We start from the raw sequence: 17,115 nt of genomic DNA, 5'->3' as shown, positions 1-17,115 counted from the left end.
TTATATGTATATATATATATATATATATATATATATATATATATATATATATATATATATATATATATATATATATATATGTGTGTGTGTGTGCGTGTGTGTGTGTGTGTGTGTAAAAGCTGCCAATGGATTGGAAAGTTTCCTTTACAAAATGTGAGCTTAAAGTTTGAAAGCTGTAGGTGCAGGAAGCTTCAAAAAACGGTATTATTGGTTGGATAACTGAAAATATAGGTTCCAGCATTTCTAGAGCTTTCTACCAAGAAATAAAATTATTTCCACGGCTTATGCCATCATGTCGGACCTGCCGGACGTTATTTCTTATTTAATAGAACTGTTATCTCTTGCACCAAAGGACATCTTATGTCATGGTGCTTGTACCATAATGGACTCCTTGTATTTCTAATACCTCAGTTTCCTGTGCACCCTTCAGTGCTTCCCTGTCTGCTTTCCTGCTTGTTTATCCTTCAGTTTTTCCCAGTTTTATTTCAAAAATTGCTATCTTCATGTGTCATACTGTGTATTTCCTGCCTTCTTGCCCTGCTGTCATCAGTTTCACCTGCTCCTATTAGTTCTGCTCTTTGTTTAGTCCTGTTTCTCTCTCATTCTGTCTGTTTGTCTTATTTACACTTCACTCTTCCTCATTGTTTTCCCTCAGCCTCTCGACCAGCACTTTCAATTGCAAAGTGATTGCACAGGTTACCTAGTGGGAGGCGACTTGAAGGCTTGCAAATAGTTACAATTTATAATTTAATTTGTTGCACTTGCAGAAAGATAACCAACATATTACAACCAATCAGAATTAGCCTTTACTACAGAACACAACTCATCTTCAATGTGCCTCTTTGCAATAGGCGATTTAACAGGTTGCTCTGAATGTAAGCAGTTAATGTGATGTTCTTTATTGTGAGGTTTTTTTTGTTCTGTATGTAGAGGGTAACAGATTTGCAGTAGACCTGCAACAGATTTATCACACTTAATCAGACAAAAGAGTGCATGTAATTGCCAGCCTAACCATTCAAACACAAATAGACAGCAGGCTGACTCTGTCTAATTGTCACTTTATCACTTGTTACAAAGTTACTTTGAAGATGGCATGCCACCGTGACCAGTCTCAGACTTGGCTACCATCTTTGAAGCAACCAAATGAGTGACAGCACGATCGCAACTACACTGGTCATACTTTTTATTTGCTAAATATTCTTCTTCTGTTTGCATTTAGGTCATTTTGAAATACACATACAAGACTCGAGATGAAAAAATGCCTTGTGCCTTGCAGCACCACAGCTGCAGTTTGATTCCAGCTAGTGACTTGTGCATTCTCACATCAAATATGCAGAAATAATTTTCCTCTTTCAGTAGGAAAGAGGGGTTTTCTCTAATGCGGTCTTTCCTCTGCAATATAAAAGGCTTTGAGGCAACTGTTGTTATAACATCGTGCTATAGAAATAAAAGTGAGCTGAATTAATTTGAAAAGTATGGAAAACAGACTATTAGAGTGTTTAGCTGCTTCACCTTGGGGCTTTCAGTCACTCTGAAAAAAAGGCGTAGGTCTAATCAGTGCTTCAGTCAAAAATATACAAGAGCCACTTTGTTAGGTACACCTCTTCAAATGCTCATTAATGGAAATATTTAATCAGCCAATCAGATCGCAATGACTCAGTGCATTTAGGAATGCAGGCATGGCCAAGATGACCTGATGAAGTTCAGACAAAGCATTAGAGCATAAGATGATTTAAGTGAGTTAGAATACGGTGTGGTTGTTACTGGCAGACGGCCTAGTCTCAGTATTTTTGAGAAGTTTGAGTAGTTTTGATGTGCACTGACTGGTGTATGAATGAAGTCTGAATGACAAAGTCTATCTATCTATGCATCTGCAGCAGCTGAAGACCAAGAACGGGAAACTGAGACCACAATTCACACAGGCTCAACAAAATAGGAATTTAGAGAAAATGTCACCTGGTTTAATGATTCTCATTTTCTGCAGCAACGTTTGGATTGTAAGATTGTCAAACTTTGGCATAAAAAACATGACAGCCTCAATCCAACCTGCCTCGTATCAGTGGTTCAGGCTGGTTATGATGTAATGTTGTGTGGGGTATTTTATTGGCACATTTTGGGCCCTTTAGTACTGCACTGAGCCTTGTTGCTGACCATGTCCAGCCCTTTCTGACCACAGCTGCTTTCAGCAGAATAATGAACCATATCACAAAACTCCAGTCACCTCAAACTGGAATCTTGAACATGGCAATGACTGCACTGTATTCAAATGGCCTCTGCAGTCACCAGAGCATCTTTGGGATGTGGTGACACAAGGGATTCACATCATGGCTGTGATATACAACAGACAAATCTGCAGCAAATCTGCTTTCATGTCAATATGGATCAAAATCTCTGAGGAATATTTCCAGTGTGTGTCACTGTGGCAAAATATTTTCCCGATGACAATCACCCGCTTCACCAGGTGTTTGTGCATCTGTCTGTTGCGATCTCATCACAGAAATAATCTTGAGTTATTTTTAACATACTTTGTCAGTCTAACTGTGAAATTTGCTACTAATGGGCTGCTTCTACAGACTTTCATTATACTATAATCTAGTCACCACCCAGAACCCAGTCCTACACTTGTACTTCAGATGTTCCTGTGCGAAAAAATGTTAGGTTGTCGCTTCTCTTCAGATTTTAATTCCTTTGAATATTATCTTTGTTTTTCTTTTTTCTTCTGTTTTCATTTTTCTGCTGCACAGTCCAATCCCCCTGCTCCCCGAAACAAGTTAAGTCTTATCTCACACACACATACACACAGACAAACACGAAAACACACTTGAAAAGATTAGCTGTACTTCCTGTTTATGCCCTGAACCCCCAAACACAGAGAGGATCTGTGTTTGGGGGTTCAGAGCAGAAACAGATAATCTGCCTTGAAACATAAATGTCTTGTATAGGTTGCCATGAGTCCCACTGACAGGCACTTTTATTTGATGTACAATTAGAGAAAGCATTTATTTGATTGGATTGTAATCCCCTATTGTGAGAGTAAAGGAGCCACGAGCTATTTTTAGGTCTATTTGAGAATTTGACAGAGCTTTAGACAGAAGGGTGATGGGAAAGAAAAAGGCTGCATTTTGTTTACAGATCCCATTAAAGCTGCTTGTTGACTGAAGCAACTTTACTGTAAATGAATGCTTAGGTTTCCCGTACATGCTTTAATAAATTAATGACAACAAACATGAATACACACACATACACAAACACAAATGCTTCTTCTGCATGAGGGATATAATAAATATAGCAACTAAGTTTTCTCTTTCGGTTTAAATGCTCTTATATAGTAAAAGCGCAGCATCACCACAAAAACAACTGTAAAGGGATTAAAATGGCCAGTGTTTATGTAGGATGTGGTGTTATTTAGAAATTTAGAGTAAGCGTTTGGAAATGGAGAGACACAGTATTGCCATTTCCAAGTATTTGCTTGTCTGCCTTCACATGCATATGAACTTGAGTGACATCACATTCTTAATCCATGGGGTTTAATATGATGTCAGCTCACCCTTTGCAGCGATAACAGCTTCAACTCTTCTGGGAAAGGATTTCCACCAGGTTTAGGAGTGTGTTGAAATTTTTGTCCATTCTTCCAGAATGACATTTGTGAGGTCAGACACCAATGTTGGATAATCATCCATGTCTTTATCGACATTATTTTGTGCACTGGTGTGCAGTCATGTTGGAACAGGAAGGGTCCATCCCCAAACTGTTCCCACAAAGTTGGGAGCATGAAATTGCCAAAAATGTCTTGTTATGCTAAAGCATTAAGAGTTTCTTTGAAACTAAGGTGACTGAGCCCAGCTCGTGAAAAACAAGCCAATGCTGTAATGCCTCCACCATCAAACTTTAGACTTGGCACAATGCAGTCAGACAAATACCGTTCTCCTGGCAACCGCTAAATCCAGACTAATCCATTGGATTGCCAGACAGAAAAGTGTGATTCGTCACTCCAGAGAGCCCATCTCTGAGAGCACACCACTGACGTTTGGCTTAGATGCAACTGCTCAGCCCACTCCATGAAGCTCTCTACGCACTCTTCTCGAGCTGATCTGAAGGTCACGTGAAGTTTGAAGGTCGCTCTGTGATTTTACGTGGCCTGCCACTTCTTGGCTGCGTTGCTATCATTCCCAATCGCTTCAACACTAACAGATGACTATAGAATAGTCAGCAGTCTGTAGCGAGCACAAGTTGCACAGGTAGCATCCTATCAGAGTACCGTGCTGGAATCCACTGAGCTCCTGAGAGCAAAGATGAATATTAATATAACCAGGTAAAATTTTTATAAGGTTTTAAGTTATACATCATACATACGTATGGTACTTTGAGTAGCAGGTGGATGCTGACACGGGAGACTGCAGGCCAATCACTTTCTGTCTGCTATGCTTTACCTCAGGCGGTATGAGCCACTCAACTAGATCTCTCGACCTTGTTTATTTTGGAGCGCTTCGGAGCCTTGAAAGGAGTAAAATATCTGACAAAATAATATGATCTGCTGTGCAGTTAACTGTGCCAACAGACCAGGAGGGCTGCACTTCAGTTAGTGAATTTCTGGTATTTTATTTGTAGGCATCTAGCTGGCCCTATGTTATGAGTTAGCTTCTGCTATCTGATATCTTTGGACTGCAGCTTCTTATCCATTTATGGCTACGTGTTAAATGTTAAATTCAATGGACTCATATTTGCTTTTGGGAGTCACTGGCAATCAGCAAATTTTAATGCACATGACTATGGTTTGACATATGAACAACTGAACAGCTTTTGCTTGCTGTACTTATTCCTTTTATTATAGTGGCAGCTAAAAGTTTCCCCTTCAGTAGAAGTGATGCAGAACTAAGTGCATGGTTTTGTGTTTTGTGTGTCTCTCCTCCCTGTATCAGCTGCAGTACAGGGTAGTAATGAACAGATGATATTCATGTATAAGACGTATGTAGCAGGATGAGGTGAAGCTAGAACCTATAGGTTCACAGGACAAATCTGAGGGGTAATGAGTGAGTAAAAAAACAAGGTTCTGTAACACAAATTAAAGCTGTGCCCACACTGGAAGCAATTCTCAGTAATAATATTCTCAGATACCAGAAACTGAATGATATTCGGCGATTGAACCTGCTACAGGTTAAATAACTGCTGCCATCCAAGATAAACATTTCTCGACTTTCAGGTGAGACCTTGAAATGACTACCAATAACAGCACCATGTACTAGTGACTGACATGTACGCTGAATATAGAATAGACAATTGCCTATTAATTAGGTAACTTTCAGCTTCAAAGCAATGTGCAAGGAGTGAATCGCTTCCAGTGTTGATGCAGCTTCTGCCCCCCCGACTCCAGAGACATGAATGCATTCCCAAGGCGTTTCCACCCAGATTTATCAATCACAGCTCAGTAGAATTCAATTTTTATTTATCCATCCATTCCTCCAAAAGATTTCAACACTAATGGTCTAAATCTGAAAGTACTGCTTAGGAGGGCAGCTAGATGAGTACACAGTGCTATTCTTGCTTGTTTTTATTCAGTTTCATGGATGTTTTTACCTTTAATGTATGGTGGAAAAAACTACTTTAGTCACTCGTGTTGTATGAATGAGCAGTTCTTAGGAAAGCTAAGACCCACAATTTGCACAGCCACTTTGAACAGGAACAATCACACATCCATTTGGTGAGTGCATTCTTCTTGCTGTGGTCTTTTCAAAAAGGAACTTTATTACTCCTGCATGTGTTTATCCAAAACTCTATCCAAACAGACTTTGCAGAAGGAAATGTAAAATCAGTGCAAAGACACATTAAAGCAGGAGTACCGTAAAGAGTGTTCTAATACAACTTCTCACTCATTTAGCAGAAAAACAAACACATTTTTTTTTGAAAATTTTACAACAACACTTTTGCTGAAGCCTCTGACTGATTTGCTTTCACAATGTTTTTCCAGCTTTTCCCCAATGAGCTTTTAATTTAAATATGGAGACTGCTGGTCTTTCCATCCAGTGTTTCAGGTTATTATCTTGCTATACACTAAACTCCTGGCTAGCCAGTCTTACTTGCTTTGTTACCACCTGTTTCCTCACCATTCTAGCAATACACACAACTACTTCCTGCAATGCATTATTATCCTCATTATTGCAGAGAGTGTAGTAAAGTTTTATCAAATACAACCAGTGGGTTTTTCATTCTCCTGCGGGAATTATTGCGATCGCTTTCAAATCGTTATTATTTGATATTGTATGACAGCCTTTATTAAACTGTACAAGGGTAAGCACTTTATCGCTTAACCATTATGCAGTTTAGGGTTAAAGGCTGAACTTCAATAAAACTGGGAAAATATTGGTATGAATAATAAGGTTTTACATGGCTAATATAAGCATCATTTTCTTAATTTGATGAAAACAGCAACCTTATGTGTTTGTACTGAGTATAAATACAGGATTCTCTATGCATGACGTCACACTGGGTCAAGGGGAGGAGACACACTGACCTGCTCCGTAAGACGCCGTGTCCTCAGGAAGAAGCCCAAAAGACATCCAATGACCACAGCCATCACTGACATGATGAGGAGCCCATTCTGCTTGCAGACATTCTTCACCCTCACCCACACTGCATCCAAAGCCATGGCCATTGTGAGTCACCTGTCGTCCGTCCTCTCAGCAATCCATAAATGTGGCCCAACCAAAGCTTTAAAATCCAGGTGTGAGAATGAAGGAAAACTATATAAAATTAATGAAGAAAAACTATGCAAAATATCCACTCCTCTGCAACGTTTTAAAGCACCTTTCGGCTCAGCATTCCTCTTGTCTTTACACTGCAGCGATCTGCACTAAGCTAAGAGGATCCTCTCACTTTCCAGGCATGCCCTCCCATCCTGCCCCACCCATCAGCATCCCTGTGTGGGCTGACCCACTGTGAGTGGGTGGGAACAGCTGGCAACCATGTCACAGGGGGTTAAAGATTCCCAATCCTGTTATAGTGCTACTGTATTAAAGAGGTCTGAAGCTGGATTAAAGGTCCATGAACAATTTGACAAAGGTTAGCGGAGTAACCTTACGGACCCTCTGAGAAAACAGGGGGATATTTCTCACACACAGTGGTCATTGAACTGCTTTTTGAAAACTTTATGTTGGATAAATCAGCAAAGCAGAATTCATGATGATACTGGGGTTCACAACCAAGTATGACCAGGAACAATGCTCATACAGGATTTCGGAAAATTTACTTCCAAACCTTGTCACCATTTTATTATCCCCAAATAAGATCTCAACCTTAAACAAATTCAGTGAAGATGTTATAATGAAGTTTTAATTAACAATGTTCACTATTTGGGCATTTGTGCCATTTGTGTCAGTAAATGAACTACACTGATTTCTCATATCATATCGTCTAACAATGGTATTTCAGTTCACTGAGGTTTGTGGGCATCCATTTATATACCACTCTCTTAAGGTCTTAAGCATCTCAGTCAGGTTTAGGTCTGGACGTCTGACTGGTCCATTGCAACATCTTGATTCTTCAGTCATTCTGTTGTAGATTTGCTGCTGTGCTTTGGATCATTGTCCTGTTGCATGACCCAGTTTTGGCCTAGTTTTAGCAGACCGACAGATGGCCTCATATTCGACTCTAGAATACTTTCGTAAACAGTGGAGTTTATGGTTCAACTCAATGACTGCAAAGTGCCCAAATCATCAGCCCTCCAACATCATACTTTGCAGCTGGTATGACATATCTCATCTGTCCTGATAACTTTGTTCCAGATGTCTTCTGGTTTCTTCAGATACAGCTTTGCAAATCTAAGCCATGCTGCCACGTTCTTTTTTAGAGAGAACAGGCTTTCTCCTGGCAACCCTTCCAAACATACCACATCATACTGTAGTAAGTTCTGAATATATACTATATACTCCTCATTAAATTACGAGTCAAGTGAAATTAATTTTTAACCTCTTTTTTTATCTCTTGAACCATGCCAGGCAACTTCTGGCGAAGCACAGAATGAATTTTGAGAAACAGTTAAATGAGGCATATAATTCAAGTTCATACAGAGGTCATGTTCAGCTATTATCTCCTCAAGTTTTCCGACTTGGCTGTCATCTTCACTCTTCTCATGCAAGTACATGGAGCACTTCTATCCTATTTTAAAATCGGGGTATAATTTTGATCATTTCTATTTAATACAACCATCTCTGAAGGGGTAACTTGATTGAAAAAGTCCCATTATTGTGACTTTGGCCCTGTCTGCTTTCACTGAAGGTGATAATCTGAAGAGCTGCTTATTGTGTTCTTGGGTTGCTTCTCTGGTCATCATTCAAATTCAAAATTCAATGAGAAAAACAAGTGACTAGGATGACTATAGAACTGGTGAATAGGTCTAGCAGGCAGACGAACCAAGGGCAGTTTATGTAACTGTCCATGCTTTACAGATGAAGTACTTCATGGTATTCTATATCTGTCATTTAAATAGGTCTGTCATATTTTTACGTAAACCTGGAAATAATCAGAAAGTTTAGATTCACAAACAAAAGAAGAAGAAATATTTCTGATTCTCTGCTGCATTTCTAGGCCATCAATAAGCAGATGTGTGACAGTGGTCATGTCTCAGTCAATTTTACTAACAGCTGGATTTCCATGTGTTATACATTTCCTCTGAAGCAGCATTCAAATGATAATTAGGTGGATTTGAACGACTCATCAGAGGCTTGCTGGGGGAAATCAATCTGCAGCTTTGCTCACCTGTGGCTTGTTAAAAAATAAAAAGTTTTACTGCAGACTTTTGGTTTGAATGACACATTTGAATGACCATTTTCTCTCATTTGTTATGTGACTTACTTCGTCAGCTCATATTAAAAAGGTGGCACACAAAGGAGGGCGCTCACCTAGATCTAGCACGGCACAAAGGTCTGTTCAATGCACCATGATTTCATGCTGCAAAAAAGGAGAAATAGTTTTGCTATGTTCTGTTGGAACTGAATGCATTCGTGTTGCAAATACAACCTCATTTGCAAGCACATTAGAGATTTAGTACCACTGCTACAGTGGTAAAAAGAACTAAACTAAAGTGTTTTTGTTTTTCTCAGTGCAGGGTAGCAGAGGCTAGACTGAAGGTTTCCAACGTGGCACATTAAAACCACACAATGTGGAAACTGGATAAGTTGTACCATCAAAAGGCCAAGTACAGTTTACTGAAGGTAAAAGAGCTTGTTAGCCAGTTCTGCTTTGAGAGCACGAAGGTCTGTTGTCAAGAAATATATAAAGGTCTTTGATGTTTTGCATATTCACAACTATATGCATGTGTTTCTTCTGTATTTAAGTTTGTTTCAAGGTTATGGGGAATAAAAGTAACTTTGACAACACAGAGCTGTGTGCCTTAATTTACTTACTCTGGCATTTCAAGTTGAAACTGGCTGAAGGATCTCCACTCTCTTTACATCACACAGAGCCATCAGAAACAACTGTTGGAAACAAAGCATTAAGAGCACCCTCAAACCTGTTGTTGTTGTTATTATGATTATTATTATTATTTTACTTACTTTACTTCATATTTAAAATCCTGCCATGTTTAATATATAAAATCCACTACTGTAACTGTATGTATACAAATAGAAATGATAAGAAATTAATAAAAAAATATTCTCTCTTTCTTTAATAGCAATGAAGGTATAGCATATACAGCCAAGGCACTAATCAGTTTCAAGAAACAAGTTGGAAACTATGAATGCTTCGTATCAGCCACAATTAACGATCTGAATTATAAGTGAAAGGAAGAGATCGTTAAAGATTGGTTGTGACACACCTGACAGCAGGAAGTCCTTCCTCTCAGTGTTAAAGCTGACAGATTTGAGAGAACTAGAATGAAATGCAATTAATAAAATGTCTTTTCAGATTCCAGAAATGTTTTGATGCACTGATGATGACAGAATGAGTCTTTGTTTCATTTTTAATTATTGTAAGTGTGATTCCACAGTTTGGGATAAACATCAGGATTCGCCTTATTAGGTCTTTGTCTGAATAAACATAAACTGTTAACCTGCCTGATCTGTGTATTTTATTTTTGTAACATACAATTTCAAAATTTACAAAATTCTTTTGTCATATGTTTGTTGTCAAACATGTCGTCATATGGAGCTGGACCACCATGCTGCTATATATCTCTCTATATAGATACAGATATATATAGATCTAGATCTAAATAAATAGATATAAAAATATATATTTTCTGTTTGTCTATCACATACTCAAGAAGCTATTTATAAATAACTTCGAACTAGTGGTCTGGCTCATGATGCTCCAGTATGTAGTCGACTTCAGTTAATCCATCGATGTATGCGAGTGATGTGGGTCAAACACTAATTGCATAAAATTACTAGTCAGGAAGCATAATTCGGTGGGAAATGAAATGGGATTAATGCACTTATACAACATTATGCTGACAGGTTAATTGCTATTGACTTCTGTCCCATAATTTGGGATGACTCATTTCCAAGCATCCTGTTTGTGTTTTCATTTTATTCTACAGCACAAAGCGCATTCAAAGAGGCCATGGGTAATGAGCTTTGGGCCTTAAGCTTATTTTTTGATACTATGGACTTTACCCTACAAAGGTATGGTACCACTAAAGTGATGTTACTCTGTATTGTGGAGGTTTAACGGAGCTGGGTAGCCACATGCACAATTCTTCCATATTAAATTTTTGCCAAGCTTTTCTTAAAATGCAGAGCTGTAGTCAACTATTTTTATAATCAAAAACTGCAGTTCACATTCTGCAGTCTGCTCAGGCTGAATCAAACAAATTTGTACCAGATTCTAGACTGAGTGAAAACTTCTTTTGTTCTCAAAGAATATTCTGTAATTTCAATTATGTGACGTGTTTTATCTCAGAGGACTGCACTCTGTATGAAGTGAGAAGGAATTATAAGCTTACAAAAGACCCTGTAAAGGTAGGAATCATAGCCAATAATGAACGTTGTGTGGAAAAGATATGGGACTGGTCACTAAGCCACATTTGTCACATTTGGTAAATATCCCATTTCCATTACCCATAGGTGCTGTATGCCTACCCAATACACCTGACCTTTAACACAGAGTTGGGCTCAAGGAATATGACAAAAATCACTCAGGAATAACAACTCATGTATGTGCGGAGATTTGGTGTTCAGTTTTGGCCACTGGATAGTTAATTGTTTTGTCACTTGGGAGGGAAACTGGCAACAGCTAATCCACTGGGTGTATTGTTCAGAAGTCCAAGTGATTAATTTGAATAAAATTGTTTCCTGTTCAAATAACAAAGCACTTTTAGGGATAGAAAGTGGTTGACTAAGGTGTATTGTACAGTTTGTCAGTCAGGTTAAATGCTGAAAGTATTCTGGTGTCCAGTAAAGAACATTTTCACTGTTAACTGGTGTTGATCCAGAAAGCTGCAGCTGTGTGAAACAGCAGTCTTGTTATTTGAAAGTAACTAAGAGCAGTACGCCTGTCTATTTTTAACTGGTTTTGGTAACACACCCATCCGTTTCTAGTAAGAGGAGAACTCTGATAACTTTGTGATAATAAAAGCTCAATTTTAAATACATAAGAAGGCAGCCATGAACAGTGATGCATACAATGTACAAGCACAACAGTGCTTTGGTTAAGGTTTGGTGTATTTTATACAGAAGAAGGTACAATCTGATAAATGAGCTTCTTAACAGAACCATTCGCTGAGCTAAGAGCCCACTTAGTTTTCTTACCTAGCGTTTCCTGTACTGAGAAACGAAGAAGTTAAATCAAGCTAGTGTTCACAGATAAAGGATTTTGAATGAGCAGTCATTTAAAATAATGTGATAGTCTAAAAGGCTTAGTTTGCCTCTCTGCTTACATGAGTCAAAACACAAATATATGTATTGTGGCTTCATTACATTTCCCGCTATTAGAATAGATTTTCAGATAATTATATAGTGTTGGTTTACCTGAGGTTCCAGGTCCTTCACTTTCGTAACATTATTCTTACAAAGCTATTGGAAATCCAGGCTGCCAGCAGTAATCGAACAAGAAGCATGTTAGCTTATTTTTGTATAACTGTTGTCTCAATTGTTTTACAACTAAATTAACCAAATTTTAGTTTTTTGCTTAATCAGTTGCACTGTAACAAGCATGCTATATAAACATAATTCCTTAAAAAGACAGTATTAAAGTCTAAATGTAATTTAGTAATTGTAACAGAGTAACACAGTATCTTCTTCTCTGTCTTGGAAGGTATATTTTTCAAAATGTGACATCTTTCTTTTAAAAATCACCTCAGGATGACCTCAGTGCTGCCGTTTCTGCGCTATGTATCTAAAAGGCAGCATGGAATTGCTTTGAATGGAATTTGCTCTGGCTTTGAAGACACACTCCTGCTGTGTGTTTGCACAACTCCAGCCCCAAACTTCTGTCTGCTGCAGAGATTTGTTTTAATTTATTTATTTCACCAGGATAGGAGTTTTAATTTTCGTTGGCCCAAAGCTTGAGTGATTCAGGTCGCTTTGTCCGTCACAGTCTGTCCTCGTGACGAGGCCATGTGTGCGGTAGTCAGGGCACACAGAATCAGCTTGCCAGCTGAATTCTCCCTAATTTGCTGTACATTCCTCGTGGGTACACCGTGATGAAGAATTTTATGGAAAAAAATGTTGCAGATGAGAAGAGATGCAGTGTTTATGCATAACTAGACTCATTCTCCCCTCCTTTCTTTTTTGTGGAACACATGAAGGCTCATGAATGAATCTGAGCGCTTTGGCGTGTTGTCTATGTGTGCCAGGGAAGAGCTCCATATGTGTGAGTAAAGTATGTGCTCATGCTGGAATCACATGTTTTGCCAGACTCCATGGTCACTAATCCCCCCTTTTTTGCCAATATTTCCACTCTATCTGGTTTCATCAGGCAGGGATTACACAGGATTAGACAACCTCCCAGAAGCTGACATGCATTCATTCATTAAAACCCCAAATGGCATTGCTCACTCAGCTCTAATTCAACCAAAATGCACCAATTACAACACAACCACCGGCGTTTATTGCTGTAAAAATGCCTGTAAAAGTATTTATATGACATGGCTGCTTTGACAGGATTGCTGTGTGCTCAGTGATTACGTAACATAGCGGTGAGGACAGCACGGGGTCCTGATGTCACCAGAATGGGGGTGGTATTGAAGTTGTAGTTTAGCTACCTTCACTTGCCCTTTACCTCAGAGCTGCAGCCAATGAGTGTGCGGGGCTTTATCCCTCTGGCAGGCTGCTTCTCTGTGCAGATGAAATAATCCGAGACTGGAAGACATTCTCAGATTTTGACTGTAGGTCACAATTTATTCATGCTTGATGCCCGATTGGCTTTACAAGGATCAATAAACAGGAAAAGGACATTTTAATCTTAAATGTTCTGATTTCATGGCCATTTCTAGCCAATCGAAAACTATATGAACATTTTGATTTTGATGATGGGGGCAGAGTGACACAGTTTGGACTCAAACTGGGCTCAGTCATGATTTTTTTTATTTTTTTCTCGTTAAGCCAGGCTCCCATTGTGCTCTGCTGAGGCTCATTAGGCATCTGTCATTTAAAGTAAGCTGTACACCAGATGATGGACAGCTCTGTCCTCCCCGCCATTTCACAGGCTTGGAGACTAAAAGAGTCCTTCTCAGTCTGTCTCCATTTTCTTTAAATTAGTGATAACTTTCAGATTCTCCTTGAATCCAAAGGGACTTTTTTGATGAACAGCTTAATGTATCCAGAGGCTGTATATAAAAATGCCCACTAAGACATTTGTTAACCTCTGTTTTGAAGGCTTGAGCTAAGCTTTTTAACCCATGGCCATCTCACTTCTTTGAAACCAAACAAGGAGTTCACCCTGCAGTCATATATGGTAGCAACTTGTCTATCAGAAGGTGTCCACATCTGCTTTCAAATGTGACCATAATTTATCAGCACACTATTAAATGCAACTTTAACAATGACAAATATTACATAGTCTCACTGAAAGTGTTGAATGAGTGCTTTTTTTTTCTCTTGAGAGCTCCTCCATCTAGCACTGGCTCGCTGACATGCTCACTCGATAGTCATCACTACGTCCAGAACCCCAGCTCTTGACATATACCATTTAAAAAAAAGAGAAATCCAAGTTTGTAAAGAGATTTTATACACCATCGCTATAACATATGTTTATACAAGATGCTTAATACACGGTATGGCCTTCTCTGAAAGCCTTGTGAATGGACTGCAAGTCTCTGGATCTGAAACAGTCACAGGGTGGGGTGTTGCAGCAAGGATGGCAAAAATACAGGCTGGAGTTCTTCATTTCAGTCAGATAATCACCAACAACAGATCAGAGATGGAGTTGTGATGGAGGTAGCAATGATGAGAGTGTTGTGCATACACTTTTTGTAGATGAAGCCACTAGCTTCAGAGCGCAGTAAACGGGGAAAAAAATTCTAAGTTGAACAATGATTTAAATCAAATGAAAACAGATCCATCCATCCATCCATCCATCCATCCATCCATCCATCCATCCATCCATCCATCTTTTTCTGCTTATTCGGGGCTGGGTCGCAGGGGCAGCAGCCTAAGCTGAGAAGACCAGACCTCCCTCTCCCGGGCCACCTCCTCCAGCTTGTCTGGGGGAACATCAAGGTGTTCTCAGGCCAGCTGAGAGATATAATCTCTCAGCGTAACTCCTCACCCCGATAGAAGTTTTCGAAGAGATTAAAATGATGTACTGAGAAATGGATTTAACGCAAAGACTGAAAACGTATTGCACAATGTAAAATTTTTGTTTCTTTTTTTTTTACTAGTATATATAGCAGCAAGATGCTCTTTGAAGAGCTGACGCCTTACCTTACATATTTTCTGAGCAGGCTTGGTCTTCATACAAACCAAACCAGTAAAAACAGATGAACCTGCTCCAAAATTCTCTGTAATGTTATTGCTGCGTACAGATAGGTTTACTGATTTTTTTTTAAAGGAGAAGCCTTTTTTTGTTGCTTAGTTCAGTTTTCCACTTTTTCTTCTATTGCTTTCTAAGTGCCAGTAAGTCAAAAATGTCCCCTTTAGCTGTCTCTTCTTGTTTGTCATCCAACATGAACTGTATACAAATAATTGACACCATGTTTGTCATTTGTCGTTTCCACCTTAGAGTTTGGAAATCGGATGTGTTGACTAATGCGTTAATCTGACTCAGGAACCACACTACACTGAAAAAAAGGCCATGTTGGATTTACTTAATTCAATAGTAAACTTGAACAACTGAGATAAATCAACACAACTTATTCATGTTCGATAAACCTGTGCATTTCGTGTTGATAAAACGCGATTGAGACATGTTCAGATGAAGTAAGTTGAGCTCTTGGAATATTTTAATCCTTCACAATTTTGTCATTTTATTTCAACACTATTCAATAACTTTTAGTCCAGTACTACTTGGTCACTTAAATACTACATGTTGTCTTCATATTACATAATGTTCAACAAAGTCTGGTTAACATAACAATTGAATGGATCTACAACAACTACCATCCTCCTATCTTTATTCTGGTTGCAGCAGGAGTACTCAGAAGTGATAGGGTACACCCTGGACAGCTCACCAGTCTATCACATAGCAACAAACAACCATTTGAACTCACATTCACGGGTAATTTAGAATCACCAATTAACCTAACTCTAATGACTGCATGACTTTTAACTGTGGGAGGAAACCAGAACACCCAGAGAGAAACCACTGTAAACTAGCCAAACTCTGGATTTGAACCCAGGACCTTCTTGCTGTGAGGCAACAGCACTAACCCCCATGCCACCAATCCAGGCTTAGCAAAAGTGGGAAAGCCTTGATTTCAAGGCTTGATGCAGAATTTTCTGTACGTTTTTGTCCTTGGCAGGTTAAACCACAATAAATAGCAATAGCATACAAGTGGTGTGTATAGTTGTCTGCCTCTTATAACTCCAGCGATTTTCCTGCAGTTTGAAATCTCATGTGATCGTGTGAATTTCGTGAGTCCAGCAACTAACCACTAGATTGTATCATGTCATCTCAACAAGAACAAATTAAGTTGTTGAATTTCATACAGATCCTACATGATTTCAAGTTCAAGATAGAAACATTCAATTTTTGTGTTCAAATTACAAGGTAAACTTTTTTAATGTAACCACCACCCAATTTACTTTATTCGGTATACCAAAAAAAGTAGAGGCGGCTGCTCGGCTTGAGATGGATGCCTCCCTCAAACCACGATCCAAAGCGCGCGAGACTGAAATCCTGTGCGTTGTCGCGAGATTTAACATTGCTATATTATTGACTTCACTCGAACATGATATGAACAATTTAATATACCCTCTCTGCATATCATGTAGTTTCTACACTATATAGTTACACTTAACTTTAAAGCATGGGGCAATTGTGTTAAATACAAGCAAGATGCTTACATAAATCCAAGAGATGGCCAATCCCTTTTTTCAGTGTAGTGACTTGGTAATCACTAAGTATCCCCATTCTAGATCGTCCTTTGCTTTTTGTCCTCTCTGACTCTAATGGGACTATGATTTACATCATGTTGTGTTCAGTAAAACTTGGCCCTACTGTAGCGACTGACCTGGAAAGTCTTTATTGAAGCCATTAAATCAAGCGAGAAGTAGGGTCATTTTCACCTAAACTATAAAATTCAACTTCCTTTTTGTCATTAGGAAAAATGTAGTTTTAAGACACATTGACTTTGCTTTTCAGAGGCTGTAAACAGTTTCCACGCTGATCCATCGAGAAATGGTGCATCATCCTTCTGCTTGCCAGGATGCTTGCCTCTGTCAGTGCGCCCCAGGGTGGCTGTGGCTACTATGTAGCTTGCCATCACCAGTGTGTGAATGTGTGTGTGAATGGGTGGATGTCTGGATATGTAAAGCGCTTTGGGGTCCTTAGGGACTAGAAAGCGCTATATAAATACAGGCCATTTACCATTTACAGGCCATTAGGAACAACACTTTAGAAGCACCAAATAATGGTCACTGAGAACAAAGAAGATAATACACCTGAAGAACAGTGTGTCTCAGATAAGGTGTGTGCACAGACAGATGTAAGGTGTGAGATCTGAAACCACTGCAAGTGCAT

The 17,115-nt window shown here is 39.0% G+C and overlaps 1 protein-coding gene across 1 annotated transcript in view; it reads right to left on the bottom strand.

Annotated features, from left to right (window-relative positions):
* slc1a7b (solute carrier family 1 member 7b) overlaps positions 1-6,851 on the bottom strand; it is a 47,533-nt gene extending 40,682 nt beyond the window's left edge. Inside the window, exon 1 of the mRNA XM_003444296.5 lies at positions 6,509-6,851. Coding sequence (XP_003444344.1) covers positions 6,509-6,649 — 141 coding nt within the window. The 5' untranslated portion in view covers positions 6,650-6,851. The remainder of the gene's footprint in view (positions 1-6,508) is intronic.
* Positions 6,852-17,115: the final 10,264 nt, after the last annotated feature.

This window comes from Oreochromis niloticus, linkage group LG23, assembly GCF_001858045.2.
Source record: "Oreochromis niloticus isolate F11D_XX linkage group LG23, O_niloticus_UMD_NMBU, whole genome shotgun sequence".
NCBI lineage: Eukaryota > Metazoa > Chordata > Actinopteri > Cichliformes > Cichlidae > Oreochromis > Oreochromis niloticus.
This window is presented reverse-complemented; position numbering and strand designations above follow the sequence as displayed.